Source organism: Orbicella franksi, chromosome 2 (assembly GCF_964199315.1).
Source record: "Orbicella franksi chromosome 2, jaOrbFran1.1, whole genome shotgun sequence".
Classification (NCBI taxonomy): domain Eukaryota; kingdom Metazoa; phylum Cnidaria; class Anthozoa; order Scleractinia; family Merulinidae; genus Orbicella; species Orbicella franksi.
Genome location: NC_138146.1, coordinates 1,224,685 through 1,248,684, shown reverse-complemented (window position 1 = coordinate 1,248,684; position 24,000 = coordinate 1,224,685). Strand labels below are relative to the sequence as shown.

General features: G+C 40.4%; 5 protein-coding genes and 1 pseudogene across 5 annotated transcripts; 3 read left to right on the top strand and 3 right to left on the bottom strand.

Moving 5' to 3' along the window:
- Nucleotides 1-834: 834 nt before the first annotated feature.
- LOC145467397 (trace amine-associated receptor 9-like) lies at nt 835-2,412 on the top strand. The gene has a single exon (XM_081450958.1). The coding sequence runs from the start codon at nt 1,016-1,018 to the stop codon at nt 1,916-1,918; it is 903 nt and encodes a 300-aa protein (XP_081307084.1). The 5' UTR covers nt 835-1,015; the 3' UTR covers nt 1,919-2,412.
- Nucleotides 2,413-4,088: 1,676 nt separating this feature from the next.
- LOC145469971 (trace amine-associated receptor 5-like) lies at nt 4,089-5,047 on the top strand. The gene has a single exon (XM_081453801.1). It carries the CDS (start codon nt 4,145-4,147, stop codon nt 5,045-5,047), a length of 903 nt encoding a protein of 300 aa, XP_081309927.1. The 5' UTR covers nt 4,089-4,144.
- Nucleotides 5,048-6,668: 1,621 nt separating this feature from the next.
- Nucleotides 6,669-8,999, top strand: LOC145474799 (adenosine receptor A3-like). The gene has a single exon (XM_081455193.1). It carries the CDS (start codon nt 7,001-7,003, stop codon nt 7,913-7,915), a length of 915 nt encoding a protein of 304 aa, XP_081311319.1. The 5' UTR covers nt 6,669-7,000; the 3' UTR covers nt 7,916-8,999.
- Nucleotides 9,000-11,025: 2,026 nt separating this feature from the next.
- Nucleotides 11,026-15,105, bottom strand: LOC145474783 (uncharacterized). Its single transcript, XM_081455192.1, has 2 exons — nt 14,208-15,105; nt 11,026-13,115 (listed from the first exon to the last, which is right to left on the bottom strand). Exons 1-2 carry the CDS (start codon nt 14,533-14,535, stop codon nt 12,337-12,339), a joined length of 1,107 nt encoding a protein of 368 aa, XP_081311318.1. The 5' UTR covers nt 14,536-15,105; the 3' UTR covers nt 11,026-12,336.
- A 447-nt stretch (nt 15,106-15,552) lies between these two features.
- LOC145467387 (uncharacterized) lies at nt 15,553-18,991 on the bottom strand. Its single transcript, XM_081450948.1, has 2 exons — nt 18,620-18,991; nt 15,553-17,317 (listed from the first exon to the last, which is right to left on the bottom strand). Exons 1-2 carry the CDS (start codon nt 18,969-18,971, stop codon nt 16,383-16,385), a joined length of 1,287 nt encoding a protein of 428 aa, XP_081307074.1. The 5' UTR covers nt 18,972-18,991; the 3' UTR covers nt 15,553-16,382.
- A 3,173-nt stretch (nt 18,992-22,164) lies between these two features.
- On the bottom strand, nt 22,165-23,082 carry LOC145480155 (trace amine-associated receptor 9-like; annotated as a pseudogene).
- Between the last annotated feature and the right edge of the window lie 918 nt (nt 23,083-24,000).

Genomic DNA, 24,000 nt, shown 5'->3' with positions numbered 1-24,000 from the left:
CAAGCTCTGATACAGCCACACTTTGACTATTGCAACACTGTTTGGGAAAACTGTGGGATAACTTTTCGGAATAAATTACAAAAGCTACAAAGTGGAGCAGCCCGTGTCTTGACCTACTCAAACTATGACGTAGATGCTGGATACCTGTTCAAACTTTTAGAATGGAAAAATCTAGCATACCAGCAGCAGATTCAAAGAGCTGTGATGGTCTCTGCACGGGTTGGCTCCAGACTATCTAAGTTAAAAATTTGAGAAGCGAGAAACCGCATATAACCTGAGGGACTCTGACAATAAACTCAGTGTTCCACTAGCACGCACAAGCGCGCAAACTAATACAAAATAACTTTCGCTATGGTGGCACCATTCTTTGGAACAGTCTTCCTTGTGACGTAACGAGTCTCTTTGGCAATTCAAACGCCTCCTCAAAGAATTTCAGTAACGCAATCAGTTTAAATCAATTGACATTATATAGGATGCCAGTATCGACTACTCCATTCACGCACAAGTACTATCAACTACAATTATTCGCCGAAGGTGAAGTGAACATTGGTGAATATTAACCAGGACGAAGTCGAGATCAATATTAAAGATGAAATTAAAGGCAAAGTTGTAAACACGGTTCAGTTCCAATTAAATCTCTTTTATTAGTGGCCACAAGTGAGAGTTTACGTAGAGCCAGTTATCAAAACCCCATGTTTTTATTTCTGAGAATAGAATTTAGTCGCCCTGTGAATTATTGCTCCATTTTTTCCGAAAGTCCTTAAATCAATTTCTTCTCTAAAACAAAAGAAATGCTATTAAGACAGACCAGCACCTATTCAAGCTAGGTTTAAGTGCACTTGGACTTCATCCGGCAGTTAATTATCATTCAATCTTATTCTCTGGCAAGCAAATGGGTATAACATAATTTATTTGAGGTGCTCCACAGCACAACAGATATACACGACACACCGTGCATGAAGGCGGACTGTCTATACTCATATTCAGATTCAACAAGCCGTAAAATTTTACAACAATGTACAACAACACAAACCAAAGCATCAATTCTACTTCAGGAAGCGAAAGTTACACCGAGTTTTACGACGCTTTCTGCGTTCTAAACGCGGTGTTCTCGTTGACGGCGTTTGCTGGAAATTTTCTTGTCCTCGTCGCAATTTGGAGCAAGCCAACTTTACATAAACCAACTAATATTCTACTCTTGGGACTCTCGCTGTCTGACCTGGCAGTCGGTTTGATTGTCCAGCCGATGTTCATTATGGTTTTGATTTACGAAGTGAGTCGGGAAAAATATCCAGTTTTGCGTCTAATCTTCAGATCCATTCAAGCCTTCTTCGTCTCCGCTACAATTTTGACGCTCACCTCGGTCAGCGTGGACAGATGTCTTGCTCTCATACTGCATCTCAGGTACGTTGCTGTCGTTACCGTAAAGAAAACTATCCTCGCACTCTGCCTCATCTGGCTAACAAGCGTGGTGTATGCCGGAACGTTCCTCATTGACAACGAGTTACATCGCTCTGTTTCGTTCTTTGTTATCGCTTTATGCATCGTGGTAAACACATCGACGTGCTCGACGATTTATCGCATTTGTCGACGGCACCGAATTCAAATTAAAAAACAAGAACTGACAAACCAACCCGAGGTCTTTGACATGAAGCGTTACAGAAAATCTCTCATCACCATGATAGTCTTACTAATTTTACTTATTATCTGTTATTCTCCTTATATTTGCATGCGCGCTGTTGCTAACTTCACCGATTGGCCTTCCTCGCCATACAGAACATTTATGATGAGATGGTCAGCCTTTCTTGTTTATCTTAACTCGTCAATTAATCCCCTTATTTACTGTTGGCGTATTCCAACAATGCGCGTTGCAATGAAACAGTTTTGGAAATCATTGGTTCATCGTCATTCAACTTAAAATCGTTCGTTTTAGTGTCAGCCTACAACATGCTTCCAACTCAAGCTTGGTTTAGTTTCTTTTTCTTCGCTAAAGAGAATTAAGCTTTTTACATTGTGATTATTTATTTAGCACTGTTATATTGTTAGATCGCAGTGAGATCCTTTCTCACAAGTATTTTTATGCAGTATATTAAAATACGACATCCTAAAACCTTAAGTTTGGCACTACACTGCCTTGGTCGGGGACATATATTTCCCCCTCTTTTTGCCAGCTGCCGGATTTCAGATGTTTTCCGTGTTCGGCTTTGATGTTCATAGTTTTAACCTTAATTTCAGAATCACAGAAGGCCCTCCAGCAACCGATTTTATCAATCTTATTGTCGGCTGTGTTGTAAATTCCGTGTTTTCTTTCATCGCATTCACAGGAAACAGCCTTGTTCCGTGGATGTTGTTGGCTCAAGATTGGTTAATTTCAAATTTGAGCCAGGAACACCCAACACGTCCCAAAAGGGTGGCCAACATTGTTGTGTTAAAATGTCGCGAGCTTAACAGGTCGCAGAAGGCATTTGTTTCAAAGCAATTACTTTAGCATCAATGGTTATTATTACAGTTGTGTCTGCAGTCAAATATTCTTTTGTTTCAAAAGGCATACAATCATGGCGAACGGATCAATTAGGAGTAGAATTGACTCTTCCGCCTCGTTCGCATGTCAAACGGCTGATAACTGTAAAAACAGCTATGAGGCAAATCGGAGTTTCAAGAATCATTGCATTGGGCATGCGTTTTTAGCCCTCATTTATTTGCTTCTTTTTTTATTTGAAAAAGAAAATAAAGAATACGAGGAATTGGGGAGAAAAACGCATGCGCGCTGCACTAATTCTTAAAATTGAAATAGGTCATTTCCGAGTTGCCTTTTGCCTCTGCGTCAAAACGAGTTTCGCGCGAAACCATTCAACATATGACAATGAGTTCCGCCCGCAGGTTCATTTTCATGTAAATCAAACTCACTTTCATATGAAAGGTTTTGCCCGAGGACTAGTTTTAAAACAGAGGCACAAGGTAACTTGGAAATGGCCTATTATAAAGGATGAAGACAGTGTCGGCTACTCCATTTAAGTACAAGTGCCGTTAACTATTAGAGAGATTAAGCATGACGTTACGTCAAACGGCAAACGGTAAAAATTGAACTTTTGCCGTCTGTCTTCAGCTGTCTGTACAGTTGGGTGAAAATATTTGTATTTGCGGTTAATAGTAGAAGACATTTTTCTATTTTTGTGTGATTTATTTTAGGATTGCAAGAAAAGAATGAAAAATCAGAGATAATCTTTGCCGTTTGCCGTCTGCCGTAAACGTCATGCTTAAACTCTCTATTATTAGCTCTCCAAAAAGTATATATCACAAACGCGAATGAACTCTGCCTCACAAAAATAAGTGAAAATAAAGCTTTACTTTAGAGAACACTCCTTAGAGAAATCTGGGTATTTATTTGTTTTGAAAGCATTTCAGTCCAAAGCAGTAAATAAAGTTATTATAAATCTAGTTTGGCTTTCCAACTTTATCTATTCAATTTTTTTTTCATGAAGAACGTTGGCTCTGGCGGTAAAAATCTCTGAGTAAGCCTGCTAGCTAAGTGCCAAATTAACAAGAAAGATGGAGAAGACAACACAACACTGAGATCGAAACGACACTTATCAGTTCCCTTTAATGAAATCCATTCCAAAAATATCTTGGTAAGTGACTAATTCACTAAAGTAACTCATGATTTAATGACGTTATGTCCGCCACTTAATTTGGCATTAATTCAACTCACTTACAAAGGGAACAAGTTTGAAAATCTGGACACAAAAATGCAGGAAAGTATAGAGTGGATCACCTGCCAGCAAGTTGTAATTGAAGGTAAAGTTGTAAACACTGTTCAGTTTCGATTAACTTACTTTTGTTACTGCCCGCAAGCAATTGTAGGCCTATCAGTCATTACTCCATTTTTCCTGAAAGCAATTATCCGTCTAAAACAAAGGAAATGCTATTAAAGCAGAGACTTATTCGGCAAGCTAGGACTAAGTGGACATGGGCTTTATCCGGTAGTTAATTAGTTGTAGTTAATTTATTCTCTGGCAAGCAAATGGGTATTACGTAATTTACTAAAGGTACTCCAAAACAGAACAGATAAACTCGAGACACAGTGCATGAAGGCCGACTGTCTACACTCATATTCAGATTCAACAAGCTGTGAAAATTTACAGCAATGTACAACAACTCAAATCAAAGCAATAATCCCACATGGGGAGGTGAAAGTTACACCGAGTTTTACATCGCTGGCTGCGTTCTAAACCCCGTGTTCTCGCTGACGGCGTTTGCTGGAAATTTCCTCGTCCTCGGCGCAATTTGGAGCAAGCCAACTTTACATAAGCCAACAAATATTCTACTATTGGGACTCTCACTGTCTGACCTCGCAGTCGGTTTGATTGTCCAGCCGATGTTCACTGTGATTTTTATTTACGAAGTGAGCCGGAAAAATCTTCCAGTTCTTCGTCTAATCTTCAGATTCATTCAAGCCTTCTTCGTCTCTGTTACAATTTTGACGCTCACCTCGGTCAGCGTGGACAGATGTCTTGCTCTCATACTGCATCTCAGGTACGTTGCTGTCGTTACCGTAAAGAAAACTATCCTCGTACTCTGCCTCATCTGGCTAACAAGCGTGGTGTATGCCGGAACGTTCCTCGTCGACAGGGAACTTCATCGTTCTGTTTCGTTCTTCGTTATCGCTCTATGCATCGTGGTAAACACATCGACGTGCTCGACGATTTATCGCATTTGTCGACGGCACCGAATTCAGATTCAGAATCAAACACTGGCACACCAACCTGAGGCCTTTGACATGAAGCGCCACAGAAAATCTCTCATCACCATGATAGTCTTACTAATTTTACTTATTATCTGTTATTCTCCTTATGTTTGCATGCGCGCTGTTGTTAACTTCACCGATTGGCCTCCCTCGCCATACAGAGCATTTATGTTGAGATGGTCAGCCTCGCTTGTTTATCTTAACTCGTCAATTAATCCCCTTATTTACTGTTGGCGTCTGCGAGTGATGCGCGTTGCAATGAAACAGTTTTGGAAATCATTGGTTCATCGTCTTTCAACTTAAAATCGTTCGTTCTAATGAGCCTTCAACGTGTTTCAACTCAAGCTTGGTTTAAATTCTTTTTCTTTGACAAACAAGCTTAACATTTTTTTTTTCTGTTTATTTCGTTCGCGCTTGTATATGGTTAGATCACACTAAGATCGTTTCTCACCAAGTTGTTTATGTAACATATTAAAATGGGACATCCTAAAACCTCAAAGTAAGCACTGCACTGCCTTGGTCAGGGGCATATGTTTCCCGCTTTTTGCCAGCTGCTGAATTTCAGGGTTTTCCGCTCTGGGCATGGCTGTATTTAGTTTTATGATCTCTTTTACACAAATAATTGTAACATCTTTCGAGAATAACTTAATTGCAAGGTGGCTTCACTGGCCAGTGTGTTTCATATATGATGTGTGTCTAGATTTGTACATGAAGAAGTAAATTATTTAAAGAAATTCTAAGCTTACTGAATTAAGTTGCCAGTTCGCGTAGAACATGAGTGTCCCCAAATAATTAACACTCTTTCCACGCGATTTCCTCTTATTTCCTGAAGTCTATCGATTAAACCATCAATCCATCAATACTTTGCTATTAAACTTTGTAGGACTTTTCAAATCCGCTATGACAAATAACAATTGTAAACTAGTTTTTAGGCACGCTACCAAATGCCCATTTATTTCCTTTGAGATACTTTTTGAAAAAAAAAGTACTTGTGAACTGTCCGCGAACCCTTAAGAGATAGTATAGTCTGGGGCCGAAGCAGGAGTGATCGTTTTGATGACGTTTTAAGGAAAAAACGATGCATTTTTTTCTGTTTAAGTAATAAGGGTATTTAAACATTCATTAATTTCGAGCGGAATATAAATGGACTAGACTATTTACCTTGCCCTGCAGGAAAATTTCCGAAATAAACCGAAGGTCTTGAAAAATAATCCAAAATATCGAACCAGAAACTTCGAATGGAAAATGCGCTTTCCTGAAATTTGTTTTTATCTACCAGTGCCAGGCCTCCCACCAGTTTTAGACCATATACACGGCTACTAAGCTCAGTCCCAGAAACTCCGAGTCAGTTCTGGTGAATTTTATCCGGAATTATATTCCGGATCGAGCTTTTTGCGTAACATTTATTCCAACCATAACCAATTTACTGGTTACCCCGCGCAACAGCCGACATAAATGAAGCATTGATGTGAAGTTTATATGAAATAATTCATATATGAACTGCGGTTGTAGATGAAAGTAAAGAATGATCATCGCAGTAAATTTTCCAATTTAAGCAACTGGAAAGAAGAAGCCTGAAAAAATCAGGGCTTCAACGGGATTCCAACCCGTGACCTCCGCGATACCGGTGCGATGCTCTACCAACTGAGCTATGAAGCCACACATTCATTCATTCTTTCATTCATTCATTCATTCATTCATTCATTCATTCATTCATAACTGTTGCAAAATTTGCTGGTTAATTAGCGGAAGACGAATTTTGCGCGAGGTGTCGAAATAAAGCAAAACAACTAGCTAAGTTAAGTGCAAACACGTGCTCTTTCAACCAAACATCTGGTCAAAAGAAACAATTAAGAGAAATAGGTTTCATTTGGTTTCTCAAAAAGGTTGAAATTATTTTTTTCAATATTGCAGGGCTGTCAGTCAATGTTATGATACTTCGGAAAATAATCAAAAGTTTAATTAAATTTTCTGCTCAACTAGAAATCTGCTAAAGTCACTGGATTGGACCAATAGTGGAAAATGTAACATTAATTAAAGCTACATCACTGTTGTCCGGAAGAAGCTGACAAAAGGTCCGGTTGGGGCGATATTGACGCGTGACAAGTTTTTGCTTCTGAAACATGCATTACGAAAGGCGAAACCCGACCCGGTAGTTTCGTACCTCCATTTGCAAATTAAAACATCCTGTAAAGCTTTCTGCAGAAGTTTACATAGAAAAATCGTTCCGCGTGAGCCTGGTTTGAAGAAACTACCATGACAAGCCCTGTGAGAGAAAATATCAATAGCACAGAACAAATCACAGATGGCCTTCCAACAAGAGATTTGAACAGTCTTATAGTCGGCTGTGTTGTAAATTCCGTGTTTTCTTTCACCGCATTTACAGGAAACGGCCTTGTTCTTGGTACGATTTGGAAAACACCATCTTTACACTCGCCTTCGCACGTCCTTCTTTTTGGGCTCGCTTTGTCTGATTTCGGCGTCGGTTTTATCGTTCAACCGCTGTATGTAATTTGCTTGCTACTTGAAATTATCACGCAGAAATATTTGCTCGTCGTATGGACAGCGTACAGAGTGACTCAGGCGGTATTTGTTTCCGCTACGGTGTTAACACTAACAACAGTAAGCATCGACAGGTTTCTCGCTCTGTATCTTCATTTAAGATACCCAGGTGTTGTTACAGCCAAGCGCGCGACGATCACGTTGCTTACGATCTGGATAACAAGTCTAGCTTACGCTTTGACGAGTATAGCTAACAATGATTTGCATCGTGTGCTCTGCATCTTCGTCATATCTTCGTCTCTGCTCGTTAACTCCTTCCTATATTCGATGATTTTCCGAATCGCCAGACATCATCAGAACCAAACTCAAGACCAGGCGCACATTTACGGAGGGGGAACTTTGAGTAGAAAACGTCACAGAAATGCCGCTGTCAGCATGTTTGTGGTGTTTCTTTTATTGTGTGCTTGTTACTTGCCTTACCTATGCGTACGAATTGCAATCAAGCATGCGCGCTGGCAGATCAGAATCGTTCGCCTGGCTCTCAGTTGGTCTGGTGTCCTTGTTTACATCAACTCGTCCCTAAACCCATTTGTGTACTGTTGGCGCATGCGTGAACTACGAGCAGCAATGAAGGACTTTGCGAAGAACCACATGTTTTGCAATGGCTGATGACAGTGTACAGCTGTAACTGCAGATGTAACAGACGTACATGTCATTGAGCCGAATCACAGGAGAAGCATCTAAATCGCAGTCTAACAGCTGGATCAATGACATTTTAAAACTATTCTCTCTTTGGTTACCGTTAAATTATAAGCTGAGAAAGAATTAAGTTACTCAGTAAATGATTTGCTATTTTCAAGTTGAGGTGGAATTACGGTAGAGACGCGCGTATTAGACTTTATTATAATAAGAGCCTAGTGAAATTTAACCTTAACAGGAGCCAGACGTTCAACTTGTAAAACTCGTTTAGCCTAAATATTCAAACAGGTTCTAAGTTCATGCTTAACACGGACCACGTTAAACCTTGAGCCACTGCCGGCGGACGCTTCATCTGCGGCCAAATGCAAAACCAGCACAAATTGTATGTGCAGTAATGGTTACAAAAACCAATTAAGGTTGCCGGAACGGAGCAAAATAGCAATTTATGGTTTGGACTAGGGACGTTTTGTTGCGCGCCGTGTGTAGTAGAATGATGGATCTCAAAAGACCTGTGAAACAGCCAAAAGTTTAGTCGTTAGGCGAAAAATTCAACATTTTTACTGTTAGTCATAAAAAAATTAACCATAAAAAAATTCTCGAACAACGATTTTTCATTTTGAAAGTGCCAATCCTTCTTTTTATGAAAGCGTCATACATTCTTTCCTGGTACCCAAAAGAAAAACAGTTTACCCAGGCCGCTTTGGAGGCGCGACCTGAGAGTCACTAACGCTCATTGAGGAAGAGAATTGCGTGACCACCCAAAGTAACGGCTATGTAAGAAACTTAAGTATCCTGTTTCTAGTGCCCGGCCTCGCAATATCGCTCCTTCCAGTTCGCTGCACCAAAAAAAAAAATGACCATTAGTTTAAAAAGCACTTTACCGTTTCCAACTCTTTCGTCCCTCACTTTCATTTAAACCAACACGTGCATGGCAGGGAGAAGGAAAAAAAATAAAAATTTGTAAGCGGTTCCTCTCATACTGGAGTTTCGTTTTAATGGTGTGTTGGAATACACCTCAGCTACTATTGCAATGAAAGATTAAGATGACCCCCCCCCCTCCCGCGTTTCATTGATGGGGGAAAACATGGCTTGCTTTGGTTTAAGCACGAATTCGTCTTTGATTCGGGGAAGGGGAGGGTCATTTCTCTGTTCATTCCGTCCACAGTTGTAAACAGGAACACGTTTAACCCCAGCGTATCAAATACATACAGATGTTATTTTAAGACTCTTGCAGCGGGAAAGAAGTCATTGTGCTCCGCGAAAAACAGGGGGATCCTTTCCATGTAACCTCCGTAGTGGTGGCTTCGGCCGGGGGGGGTCTGGGGGTGGGGCTGCTCTTTTTCTCTGAAAATACAATCTTTGAGCAATCTAGGCATGAACTGCTTTAAAAAGTATAGCTCCTGGATAACGAACTAAGGAGATCTCTTTTCCTTTTACAGTCGTAATTAGAGGCATATCTCATGCACGATCTAAGAGAATGAGTCAACGTCGAGTGAAATTTAAGGGTATTCTCCAACCGAATTCCCTACAAAGGTGTAGCCTAGTACAACTACATTTTGACTTTTCGTTTTAGGGTTTATCTGCTGTATCCGCTTGTTTCTTTCTTGTCGCTGCCTTCACTTTTCCAGGCCTGAGGCCGTCCACTCGTGTACTAAGCAATTGCGGTTGGATGCCAATGGTTTTGTAGTCGCATTATGTTGAGAGTGGTGTTTCTCCTGCCATGCTAGACCGATATCCGCACCGAGAAGTAAGGCAGTGCAGAGTTCAGGACGTGCCAGTTTGGTGGGAAAAGCGTCTCTGTGTTTGTTCTAGTTAACTGTCACTGCGCTTGATCCAGGAAATAAGTGGTCCGATCATTGAAACTGTTTCACGAAAATACACGTACAACAAACCATTGTAGCCAGACATTTATAACAGTATTTTTATAACCATAGCTGACAAGTTAAAAGCTTCAGCAAACCATAGGTACTACATGCTACGGAATTTGCAAAAGCATGATTAGATTGTTAATAAGGCTTCTGAATTACGGATTATAAACAGAGGGAGGCACATTTAAAGATAAGGTAAAGAGTTTACTTCAATATTCTGAGTATTTTCCATACTTCAGGTTTACAGCTCGAGGACCTCGACTCGATTTGACAGTCTTGAAAGCTTGGTCTAAGGGAGCTGGAATGGGTTTAGTGTATTCAAATTTCATTTAATTTACTATGTGAGCGATTGACTGAGAGAAAAGAAATAATTTTGACTCAGTGCCACTTTTTATCAACTGGGTAACTGAATAGTAAAAAAAAAACTGTTCGATAGGTTCGCTCTAGTACACAAAAAAGGAGATAAATATAACATAAAAGTAAGTATTGCTCTTAGGCCATCGTAGCTTGATTAAAGAAATATAACGCAAGTAACGTTACTTCTCTTAGCGTGCTTGTATGTTTCCTTTCTTTTTTTCGCTTTCTTTTGTCTTCCTTTGGCTTTGCACATTTGCGCATTTAGCTTTGCTTCACTATTTTTTATTCCATTAAAATAATGATCATGTGTGCCGTGCGCGGATGACAGCATTTTTTGGGGCTGGCTGTGTCGGATATGCTGGCTTAGGCGCAAGTGAGGAAAGGTAAAGATCGCTCTTAATCTAACTTATGGAAAATGATTTACAGGAAGAGCTGATTTGGCCTTCGCTATCCAGAAAGAAGCACATAACTGTGTAGGTCAGCAGGGACCTCAGAGCCAGTTTATTACGTCGTCATCATAATCATCATCATCATCAGCTTTATTTGAAAACACGGTAAATACATCAGGCATTAACAATTTAATATAAAAGCTACAACCTATTACGGAAGACTATGTATACAGATTAATCTTCTCTAATTTAAAATATTGCTAACTGTTAAAGAAACGTAAACTAAATTAAAGCCTGTTTTACATGAATGCCGTGTCGGAATTAAGTAACAATCGTCGGAAAGCCTAAAAACGCACACGTAAGTTCCGTGCCTGTCATGTATTACACCGCCGGATGCGAAAACCCAACACCACATTGTGGACAAAGGCAAAGTTCATCCCCTCTACAACACCACCCTTTCCCCCTTCCTCCCCCTCCCGCAAACAAAATTTTGGTGATTGAGGCAAGAGCTAAACTTGACTGATTCAAATTCATAATGAACTACTGTCCTATTCTACTCTTATCAAGAAACTGTCCATAAAACCTCTAATGCGGACCCAGTCTTCTGGCCCCTGCGGGCACAATAGCTACCTCATTACATGGAATTTTCGCGACACATTTATTTCGCGATTTTGAGGTGCGCATATCTCGCGACACTTCAATTCCGCCATTTTGCGGAAATTTTGTATTTTGAGTCACTTTAACTTCGCATTTTCGAGTTACACACAATTTATTTCCTTGGCAATGTTACTTAAACATGTCCTTGAATTTAGTAAACCGACTTTATGAAAGGTTCAATAACGTCAAAAGTAACAATGCAACGGCTGGACTTTATGTTAACAGCAACATAATGTCGAGGAAAAAGTTGTTGTTATTCATCGTGGTATATGCAATAATAAAGTGTATTATCGTTTGTCTCAGCCGACCTTTGTGATATAAGTGATACCGTGCAATCAGGCGACCTTATCGCCTGAAGAAGACTAGCAGTAAGCAGTCGAAACGTCGCGATCTACATCTCAAGTGACTACATCGTGAGACAAACGATAATACACTTTATTAGTAGTAACATAATGTGTCTCAGTTAATTTTCGGGTCATGTTATGTTCGCGACACTTATAGTTCGCGTCACTTTTATTTCGCAGTTTTTTCTTCCCGAAATTCGCGAAATTTACGTGTCGCGAAAATATCATGTAATAAGTTTCTGCCTGTTCCGCGATGCTTCATTGTCAGAAATATTAATTCTGCTCACTTACTGTGTTAGACCAGTCTTCTTTTCCCGCCCTATAGCGCCTGAGTTCAATCCATACATAGAGGGCGCAGGGAAGGAAGAGTCAGTGACTGGACTGTTACTGTGCAAGTGAGATCGTCACCTCGTTCAGTAAAGTTTAAACTGCGCCAAGTTTATCAGGCAATATTTTCCGAGCTGTCATGCGACGGCCCACTAGATCCGTCTCCGGGGTACGATTTGTTCTAGACTGCTGGCAGTCTGTTTTCCTCTCGAAATTCAGCAGCGATTATGAGGAATGATGCTTTAGCGTGAGGGGGAATGGGACGAGACATGGGCGCGGCACGCACGAGAAGAAAAACATAGTAACATAACCCTAACCCTAACCCTAAGGTTTTTTCTCGTCTCGCCTTCTTCCCCACTCGGCCACCGCCATACCGCCCTTTTGCGTTCGCGATGACTAAACACTCGTCTAAGTGACCCTACGAGAAAAACCCGGCGGCTTCCAGCAGACTAGATCTGTTCCACTCTAGAAACACGAATCCTTTCGCCAGTGAGTGGGCTGTCGGTGTCCGTCATGAGCCCTCTTGCTTCTGACGGCCCCTCCCGGGTACGATACGGTATCGACGGGGCTCGAGACGTCCATCTACACGTCACCAGTGCCCAGCAGTCCCCAAGGCTGCAACTGAGTCCCAGGTAACGCTTACCAAACTTACAAGCTATGAAGACACCTACAGCAAAAAGTATTAACGCGAAGACGGTGAAGGCGAGAACTGATGGCGTGTCAGGTGCAATCGTAGTCTGAGACGGCATTGGTAACACGATCCGCGGCGCGTACGTAAGATCTCGCTGGGGGACCAGGCCATTCGGATACAAACCGTTGACATTGTACCATATTGCCTTGAAGAACGACTTGCTCAGATCTTTAGAGTAGAACTTGACAGTCATGGAGTGTGATACGGAGCGAGAGAGAGGCGGTGAGCTCTTTCCACTGAACCTACACACATTTTCACTTTGGCTGTTGCAGCATTTTTTTGTTCTACCAAAATCAGTAAAATTAACCTTTTCCAGCGAAATAAAATTGTTTGTACAATTCGGAGACAGTGAAAAGTTAACGAAAAGCAGCTTGATGTAGAAGCCTGGATCTTCGGTGACAAGACTCCAGGTACAATCCACTGTTTTGCTGGGTGGATGTCGATTGATTGTCGTGCTGGTTAGTATTCCTGTGGCTCTTCCAGTCACGTTTAACACCGTCGGTCCACAGGACACTTCGTCGGTCTTTGCACAAAATCCTACCATGTCAAGAAAGAAAGACAAAAAGAAAAACAAAATCCATTTTATAATCATTGCAATCATCATTTTACTGAGGCCTCGTTCACACTACGCCGGAGGAATTTAAAAACGCAACAATCACCAGCCATTTTGGATTTGTGTTTCAAAAAATCCCGGGCAGGGAAATCACAGGATTACCGTGAGGTCATCGTTTTCAAAAAACTCTGTTTTCAAAATGTTTTCTTTCCACACGAAAACGAAAACCCGGCCTTTTTCAAATTCCTCCGGTTTAAAGAGCGTTTTCGAAAAGCTCCGTTTTCGTGACGGATTAATGTGGACGGTAGGCCTAACCGCAGAAATAAAGCTGAGTTTTCAAATGCGTGGACGGAGCCAAAACTGAAACCTCACGCTATAGAAAATCTTTAGAACCAAGTGAAGATTTCGTGACAAAGGCAGAAGAAGTGGATGTACTAGAGTAGTTTCGAAAAAACATAAAGTTTACTCAGTCCTTTCTTCTTCGCCCTAAAAGTGGATCAGCAACTCAGAGGTGCTTCCATTTTGTAAAGCTAAAAGGGCGACGAAAGATGGAAAAGCAATATCAACAATGTTTATGAGTGTCCAATGCAAATTTCTCACTCTTTTCCAAATTCTGACAGAACTGTATTTGCACATTTGTTTTAATGCATATATGTATATATATATATGTATATTTCTTTTGGTGTTATTGCTGCCGAATCTAACTGTGGGAGATAAAGTCAATTACTGAAGTTCTTTAGCTGGTTTTATCAACTTGTTTACGGCAAATTCATGCCACAGTATAATTTACATATTTTTTGGCGCCGCGGGATAACAAAACTTATTAAATTCTAAGTCCTTTTTCAAACATTCAGAATAAACTGGAAGAAAAAATAACATAATTGTCCGGTATAATACAGAAAATGGCAGATCTGTTTCTACCGACAAACGGTGTTAATATTCCTGATACCATATACTGTTATTCGTAATATAACATCTCATCATCGTGGCGGTTTAACCGACTTGAATGTTTTTATCTGATGATGACTCTAAATTTACCTTTTCAAGCGTTAACCATCTTAAAGTAAACGCCTTACCAGAGCGATTTGAAGTAGATTCATTCCATTTTCCATCTTCTTGGCAAATAAATGATTTCAGCTGACCAACTTGTTGATATCCGTCTTTGCAAACAAAGTCAGCTTTGTCCCCATGATGGAAAGAAATGGAATTTCCTTCTTGTGGAGTTTTCAAAATGGCGCCATCGACGGGCGATTTCAGTTGTTGCGTGGAACACGTGCCGTTGTTTAATGTGACGAGCCGCTTTCTTCGTAACAATGCGTTCCGGCCATGGACTTCGAAGCTCTGAGCAACCACAGTTAGGGTTTGGACGACAATTACGGCGAGAAAAAGGCGAAAGATTTTCATTTTCGCTCCGTGAGTCAGGATCCAACCAAATATCACGCTTGAATCGGTTAACAATAATTCATACGCATGATTAGCTCTTGTTTCCAATGTCTTTTTATAACACGGGCGGTACTTTTGGAAAAGAACCGAAAGAAGAACACCTACTGCTTACAATGGCCACTCAGAATAAATGCAGTTCCCTGTACCTGCTAAACTACATCGGTAAACACAAACGCTTTGATCTCTGTTGCCGTAAAGTTTGTTCTTCCATTTGTAATACCACTTGCGTTCTGTCGAGCGAGTCGTTCAGTCTCAGGCCCTATTCTTGGCTTACACTGTCACGCAATAAAAAAAAAAATTCAAAAACCATCCAATGGATCAAGTCAAGAAATTGTGTTGTCATAGGAGATTGATAAAGAAGACACTTCTCCCAGTTTTAAGTCTGTGCGTTTTCCCAAACTTCAGATATCCGTCGAAATATTTTGCACAAATTTACAGAGCCCAGTGTGAAGTCGCCATGTTGGTGTACCATGGAGGTACACCAACATCGCGGCCGAAAAATAGTGTAAACATCTGGAACTTACTTTGGCTATCTAGGCGACTGATTATCTGAACTGATGAAGTTAACATTTAATAAATAAGGCACTTTCCCTATTACTTTAACTTCTAAAAAGGCTAAAACTCACGAGATAAGTATGTGTTTTCTGACAAACGCGTTCATAGCTTTATGTCACGCACCGCCATAACTCTGAGCCTGTTTTCAGAGGAAGCAAGCTATTGAGCTGAAAAGTTGTTCACAGATGTAAATTTACCCGTTCTTATGTCTGATGAGGATAATAACTTTAGTGGCTCTTTAGTTTTGGATTTTAGAAAGTGATGACGTCACGTGCAACCCAAGAATAGGTCCTAGACCACGTAAAATCGTCTAAATTTTTTTCCGAAAATTCTCAAATAATCTTCTAAATATCTCGGAAAACTCTCGAAATATCTCTTATTTTCCTGGTAAAAATACACAAATTTTGAATCAATAAGGCCAAAATTTTTAAAGTTTTCTTGTAATAGTAGAAGGAGTCGAGGAAGAAGATTCAGGAACTTCGATGCTACCAACATCTGCCATTTTGGAAGATTGCTGCTTTAGCCCTCTTAATGATATGGAATACATTTTGCGAGTGGGAAATCGCTGAACTGAACTGTTTCTGGTATAGAACAGAGTATTGTTTCAGGAAAATAGCGAGGAAAACACAGGGCTTAGCCAAAAAAGCCACCAATGTTTCTAAATATCTCATGTTTTCTATATATCTTGGAAACTTCTAAATATCCCTCAAAATATCCGAATATTTGTGGAAAGGTCTAGCCAAGGAGCGGGATGATCAAAAACTTGCCCAAATGTGGTTTCTTTTCCAAAACTGCCCGAAGTATCTTTAATTTCAAAATTAATATGACTGTACTCATAAGAGTTGGGCAAAACGCAACAACGCTTGTAAAAAGACGCTCTACTGTCGCCTAGTTTTCGAGAGTTGGCAACTTTATTAAGGGATGTTTCTATCAGAACTGAAACGAACTACAGCACAAGTTACTTTTTGACTTTTTTAAAAAACTTGATTACATGTTTTATTGCTACCAGCTGCTTTACTCAAAAACTGAACTTTCTCCACCTGCTAGCTGCTTTTCATTTCGCTTCACCGTATATCATGCGGGTATATTAAAATTTCCACGATTTCAGTAATTCTCGACAGTTATTCGACAATTCCATTTTTGAAATCTTTTTGATAACTTTTCAGTGGATCCTATTCTAATAAAAATCTGACAAAATTGGGCGTGGTTAAGGGTGATAACGTTTTCTAAATTTTGAAGGACTATGCTACTGTCTATGCGTTCTCGGCGCTCCCATAGCGGGTTCTCGAAACCGAGGAAGCCCTAGCATCAACAGGCACCGTCCTCTGGGCCCATCCACTTGAATGCGCTTCTTGAATGTCCCCTCGGATGGGACTCGTCTCCGGGGAAGGCTCTCGCCGAGGCGACAGACGTGGCGACCGCTGACTTCTCTTAGCCGCAATCCATGCGCAACAATATTCCAGGCTACACTGAGGCCCAAGGAAACGCCGGCCAAGTTTGCACGCCACGATTGCCAAAACAACAAAAGCGACAATGCTGAATATAACCGTGGCGGCTATGTAGGTGGGATCGGTCGAATCATCCTGTATATTACTACTCGATGATCTTTCGAATTTAATTTTCTCAGGGTAATCTGAATCGTCTTTTGGTATGATACCATAAGGATAAAATCCATTTACGTTATACCACTTGGCTGAAAAGCTGGAAGAGTTTGATTCTTTGGAAACGAAATTTACGATCATAAAGTTCTTGTCTGTGTGCGATAGGGGTGGAGGGCCCGTTTGTTTTCCAAACACGCAGAAAATATTCTTAGTTTCCTTGCAACACACGGGCGGTGAATCAGTGTCGCTAAAAGTCGCGTTTTCCATGAAAACGTAGTTATCTCCACAATCTCCAGACATGGAAAAGTTTGTGAATAGCAGCTTGATGTAAAACCCGGCGTCATCAGTCCACAGTGTTCTTGAGCAGTTCAAAAAACCCGTGTAATGAATCTCATTTTTAGGGGAATTTATCTCGCCTGTAGCCCAGCCTGTCACGTTTATCAAGATTGGTCCGCAGGCCATTTCGTCACTGCCGTCAACGCAATCTGCAACGCAGTCGCACCTTTTGCAGATGGGGACGACATTTTTGTTGCCTGATGTACAGTGGAACCTTCCGCCCGCACTGCAATTGTTGGTGATACAATAACCTGTGAACAAATTTAACATCAAAAGATTGGTTAAGGAAAAAGGTTTATGAACTCAATTTGACGATGTCGTTAACGCGACATTTTGTTTCGGCAACGCGTTGTTGGTTTTTAAAATAATTCAAAAAACTTGCAGGCACGGTAACCGAAAAACTCATCTCGTATCGATACCGCTCCAGTGTAAAAAACGGCCGTTTTCGTTTAGTAGAGAAGCATAATCCGTTCAGACGGATTATACGTTTACTGTCTTTTGCGTCCAGTGTGAAAACGGGACAAACTATCAGGGGCACTAAGCTTCATTCATTACCGCGTAACCATGAATCAACCAATAGGGGCGCGCGTTAGATTGAACTTAAGTTCGCTCAAAAAAAAGTTTATCTAAAGGAAACTGGAGAATTAAAACCCATCCTCAAAGTTCCACGGTGCAGATAGCCGAAGTCTTGTGCACCTCACACGACATATTTATTAATCGGACACTCACGGACCCTCGTTACTGTTAGGTGTCCGTTTAAATTACTACAGGTTAGCTGTGCCTTAAAATATTATGTGGAAAGACAAGTTTGGGAATTAATTGGGACTGGTGTCCGCTTTGACGGACGAGGAACTGTTTTGACAGCTGTGGGATCAGCTGTCTATACTGGTACACTGTGCTTTCAACAAGAAGCTAACAGGATACGCACGATAGCATGAACGTTACGTGGAAAAAGGCCCTCTATTTCACAGCTATCAATGCCTTTTCGATTATATGGTTCGTTATATTCTCAGCAAAGATTTAACTGCCATGAACAACGATTTAGCTTCGACGAAATGTAATTTGGCGCCGAAGACAAAAATACAGTATATTAAATGTCTGAAATGAAAACCTTCACTCATTTGCATACTGTCACTTGGTTTATTTTAATTTTTGGCGATTTATATTTCATTTGCTTGGCCACGAACGGTCATAGTAATTTCGCGAGTCTAGTAGGATGAGATTTATTTCGACCATTTAATAGAAAGATGTTCAAAAGACAGAACATTAATTCAAAGTTTTTCTCTAGTATAAATAGTGTTTCAGCTAATCACAGTGATCGGCACTAACAACGAACATTTTCCTAAATTACTATTCACAATTTCAAAAGTCAATTTATACGGGTCACATGTCTCCTCACTAGAAAGCGATGAAAAATATTCTTTCGAAGGAAAATGATATTTGTGGATTATTTTTAGGGGCAAGACTGAAGCTGTGAATGATTATATTGATCGGTGAACTAATAATATACGTCATTAAATTTTATCCAGGTTGAAGTATGCAATATTACTCACCAAGATCGCTCCCAGTTGCTTTGAAATCCTCAATATCTGACATACGAGGACTCCAGGTACCGTTGGTTTGACAAGTTAGTGTCGGTAGCCAGCCGACCTGACGAAATCCTTCGTTACAAACGAATTCAGCCTTTTCTCCGGGAAGAAAAACGCTCTGATTATTAACACTCGCACGCCATTTCAGTTTAGAATCAGACACAACTGGTTTCGGTGCTGTGCAGTTGTCATTTGCCATTAATTCGACAGAACTTGTATCAAAAGAAGCTTTATCCGAAGGACGATTTTCAGTCCCATCGGCCGATAAACACCTTAAAGTTATAACAAAGGAAACAAAGAGACAAATGCCAGCCATTTTCGTTTTGTCGACTGTTTCCGTTCCTTTTCGGTGTTGCGTGACAAGAATCCATGAACAGTGATGTTGCGTTTCATCGTGACGTACTTGAAAGATGTGTTACAAAACTACGTCATGGTAGGCATATATCTCCGGGAGGTCAATTTATTAGTTATATCGACTTACTTAAATGGCACGAAGGTTTTTTTCGGCGCCAATTTCTAGTTTTAGAACAAAAATTCTCACCAAATGTTATCTGCTTATTTTCAGACTAGAGACTGAGTGAATAGTTTCGCGGATCGACGGATTTGGCTTAAAAAAAAACCCACGGATTGATTAAAGGACTTTTGCGATAAATTGAACGGATTGGCGGATTTCAAAAATACGGCGGATCATGAATCAGCTATGAATTTTGGCCTGGACTCCGTTCTCTACCTGTCTTGAATTCAAACTGTGGATCCTAAAGGAAATTCGGATTACAGATCTTTAGTCGGCGATGGTCGGTATGTAAGTGTTTATCCACTTTGTTACTTTTTTTGCGGGCGAGACCCGGGTTTGGCATTGTTATTGGAATAGCCCAATCTTATTGCCTGATTTCAAGCCGAACAGGACTAAGTACGAGTCTGTAAATTATGGGATTAGCAACTATTGATCCACATAGTCAGAAAGAGCACACCGAGATTCACAAAATCCCCAAGTTAATCAGGCTAGTTTTGACTGAGATACAGCCATTTAAAAACGCCAAAATTACACATAATTAGAATATTTGGTCATCCGGACACAGCATTCGGATGGCCATACATTTTTTTGGAAATTTTGATGTTTTCAAATGGTTGTATCTTGCTTACTATTGGGTCTATTTGCACCAAACTTCGGGATTTTGTAAAGCTTGGTGTGCACTTTATGACCATGTGGATCAATAGCTGCTTATCCCATAATTTGTAGATTCGTACCTAGTCCTTTTCGGCTTGAAATCAGGCAATGGAGAATGGTGACTTCCTTATAGTTTTCGCGGACTTGCAAATGTTATCCACATCTACCAGTTTATCGATGAACTTTTCCATAAAAACTGTCCCGATTGTGCTCGGCAATTTTTGAGCAACTTTTGGCGCTTGGAGCAACTATTGAAGTCATTGACTGCAAGCTCTTCTTCTTGCGGCATAGCTGGATTCATAGTTTCAGTAATGCCAATTGATTAGTTCTTGACGGCAAGAACTACCAAGTTCGGTTACCATGGAAGAGAGGCCATCCAAAACTAGAGAAAAACTATGCACAAGCTGTGAAACGACTCGAAAGTATTGAAAGGAAGTTGACACGAGACCCCGAGAAAGCGGATGCTTACACCACTGCGATCAACCAGTACGTAGAGAAAGGCTTTGCAGAGGAAGCTCGAGACCTGAGCAGTGGAGATAGAAGTGTCCGGTACTTACCGCACCATGCTCTTTTTCGTGCTGACAGAAAGACATAAAAATGTAGAATCGTATTTGATGCTTCCGCCCGAGAGCAAGACAGTGTTTCTCTCAATGACTGTGTCCTTCCTGGTCCTGCGTTACAACCCAACCTTGCATCTGTCCGCATCCGCCAATTCCCATCTTCTTCATGAAACACGATAAAACGATAAAAACGCTTTCAAACCAAATAAATATCCAGATTTCGACAAGGCGTGTTTCCAAAGCAAAACTTTATTGTCACTTATAACTATTTTCGCGAACAATAGTTTGTTCACTTTTGTAATTTATGTGATTTTAATTATGAGGCTAGTAATAATTAACAGCACTTGTGCTTGAATGACCTACTCGATAATGCCATCGATATTATATACTTTCAATTGATACTTAAGTAATAACTATGAAATGAACACCTATTCATTAATTAAGTGATCAAGTTGTTATTATCGTCTTGACGTACATGTAACACTAAGGGTTGTAATACCATAACAACTCTATAATTCATTTTCCAAAAGGTCTTTAGTAAAGATGGTGTTTTCCAAATCGTCCCAACAACAAGACCGTGCGGTGAAAGAAAACACAGAATAGGGGGTTTCACGACTGGCTCTGGGTAAAGTCTCCCTTCTGGGCTCTACAAAAGTAATTTCATCGAAACTGAACAGGCCGCTGAACCACTCTACACGTTTCTGTATTTTCGTGTCCAAATTTGCGAACGTTTACCCCTTAAAAGTGAGTTAAAGTAGTGACAAATTAAATAACGGACATAACGTTATTCTTACCAAGAAAAGGTTTACCATGGATTTCATTGGAGGGAAGTTATAAGTCTTTCGACTATAATTTTTTGGTTGTCCTCTTTCATGTTAATTTGGCATTTAGTTAGCAGACTTAGCAATATAGTCAATATAGCCAATTGTTTCCATCTTCATGAAACACGACGATTGAGTAGATGAGTAGATGAAAGTAAGTTGGGAAGCCAACAAATCATCATATTTTCATTTCTAGGTTTCCGATTAAAATGCGCTCAAAACAAACAAACACCCAGATTTCGACAGGAAGAGTTTTTCAAACCAAAGATTTATTGTCAATTATTTTCGTGAGCCATAGCTATATATAGTTTGTTCACTTTTGTAATTTATGCTATTTTAATTAACGGTGCTCCTACATGTAATAATTAATAGCACTTGTGCTTGAATGTAGTAGTCTACACTGTCATCCTATGTAATTGCAATTGATGCTAAAGCAATTACTATGAAATGAATGCCTATTCATTAAGTAATCAAGTTGTTATTATCATCGTGACGTACATGCAGCACTGACGTTTTTAATGCCATAACAAGGGTACAATTAACTTTCCAAAAAAGCCATTAGTAAAGAGGGTGTTTTCTAAATCGTGCCACGACCAACTGAGAAAAAACACGGAATTTACAACACAGCCGACTGTAAGATTGTTCAAATCGCTTGCTGGAGGGCCTTCTGTAATTTTCAAATTAACGTTAAAACTAAATACACCAAACCCGAACACGAAAAACCCCTGAAATACAGCAGCTGGCAAAAAGCAGGAAATATATTCCCCTGGCTAAGGCAGTGCAGTGCCAAACTTGAACTTTTTGGATTCTATTTTAACATGCTACATAAACAACTTGGTTAAAAACGATCTTAGTGCGACCTAACTATATAACAGTGCTAACGAAATAAACACAATGCAAAAAGGTCAACTCTGTTTGTCGAAGAAAACGAAATTAAACCAAGCTTGATTTGAAACACGTTCAAGGCTGACACCAAAACGAACGATTTGAAGTTGACTAACGATGAACCAATGACCTCCAAAACCGTTTCACTGCAACGCGCATCGCTGGCAGACGCCAACAGTAAACTAGGGGATTGACTGACGAGTTAAGATAAACAAGCGTGGCTGAACATCTCAACATAAATGCTCCGTGTGGCGGGGAAAGCCAATCGGTGAAGTTAGCAACAGCGCGCATGCAAATATAAGGAGAATAACAGATAATAAGTAAAATTAGTAATGCTATCATGGTGATGAGAGATTTTCTGTAACGCTTCATGTCAAAGGCCTCAGGTTGGTTTGGCAGTGATTGATTCTGAATCTGAATTCGGTGCCGCCGACAAATGCGATAGATCGTCGAACACGCCAATGAGTTTACCACGATACATAGAGCGATAACGAACATCGAGACAGTGTGATGTAACTCCCCATCAATAAGGAACGTTCCGGCATACACCACGCTTGTTAGCCAGATGAGGCAGAGTACGAGGATAGTTTTCTTTACGGTAACGACAGCGACGTACCTGAGATGCAGTATGAGAGCAAGACATCTGTCCACGCTGACCGAGGTGAGCGTCAAAATTGTGGCAGAGATGAAGAAGGCTTGGGTGAATCTGAAGACTTGACGATAGTCGCGGTTCACTTTGTAAATGACACGCACAATGAACATCGGCTGGACAAGCAAACCGACTGCCAGGTCAGACAGCGAGAGTCCAAAGAGTAGAATATTTGTTGGCTGATGTAAAGTTGGCGTCGTTGAAATTGCGCCGAGGACGAGGAAATTTCCAGCAAACGCCGTCAGCGAGAAAACAGCGTTTAGAACGCAGACAGCGTCGTAAAAGTCGGCGTAACTTTCGCTTCCTGATGAGGGATTGTTGCTTTGACTTGAGTTGCTGTACATGATCGTACAGTACTTTACGCACGGTGTGTCGTGTTCATCTGTTCTGCTGTGGAGCACCTCAGGTAAATTATGTTATACCGATTTGCTTGCGAGATAATAAATTCAGTGACACTATGATTAACTGCCGGATGAAGTCCATGTCCACATAATACCTCCAACTGCTCTCTTTTTTAATAGCATTTCTTTTGTTTCAGACAAAGAATTGTTTTAAATGTCTTTCAGAAAACATGGAGTAATGACTGGTAGGGCGACTCTTTCGGTTTCTATTCTCAGAAATGAAATTAGGGTTTTTGATAACTGGCTACAAGTAAACTCTCGCTTGTGGCCTGGGCACCAACAGAAACCTTTGATTAAAACTTGCGGGCACTTGAACCACTCTATACCTTCCTGTATTTTCGTGTCCAGATTTGCGAACGTATTCCTTTCGTAAGTGAGCTAAATTAGTGGCCAATTAAAGCGGCGAACATAACGTCATTAGAATTAATAGTTACTTTCCTCAATTAGTCACTTAGCAAGTCAACATAGATTTACTATGGATTTCATTCAGGAAACTGATAAGTGTTTCGATCTTAATTAATTTTGTTGTCTTCTTTCGTGTTAATTTCGCATTACATGTAGTTAGCAGACTTTCAATATAGTGTTACCCCCAGTTCTAATCTTCTTCATGAAACACGAAACCTGAGTAGCTATGGATGAAAGTAAGTTGGAAAGCCAGAAAATGATCATATTTTTAACTCGTGAATTTCGCATGCGCAACACCAGTTATCGTGAGTTGTGGGAAAATGTGTCGCTCGTTCGATGGGCTGTAAAACATTATGCAAATGAGATACGCTCGCGGCTTACTTTGAAATCGCTGTTCATCTTTATTTAAAATAAGCTGTTTTAAAGGCCGAAATTAAAAAATATAAGTTAAAGAAG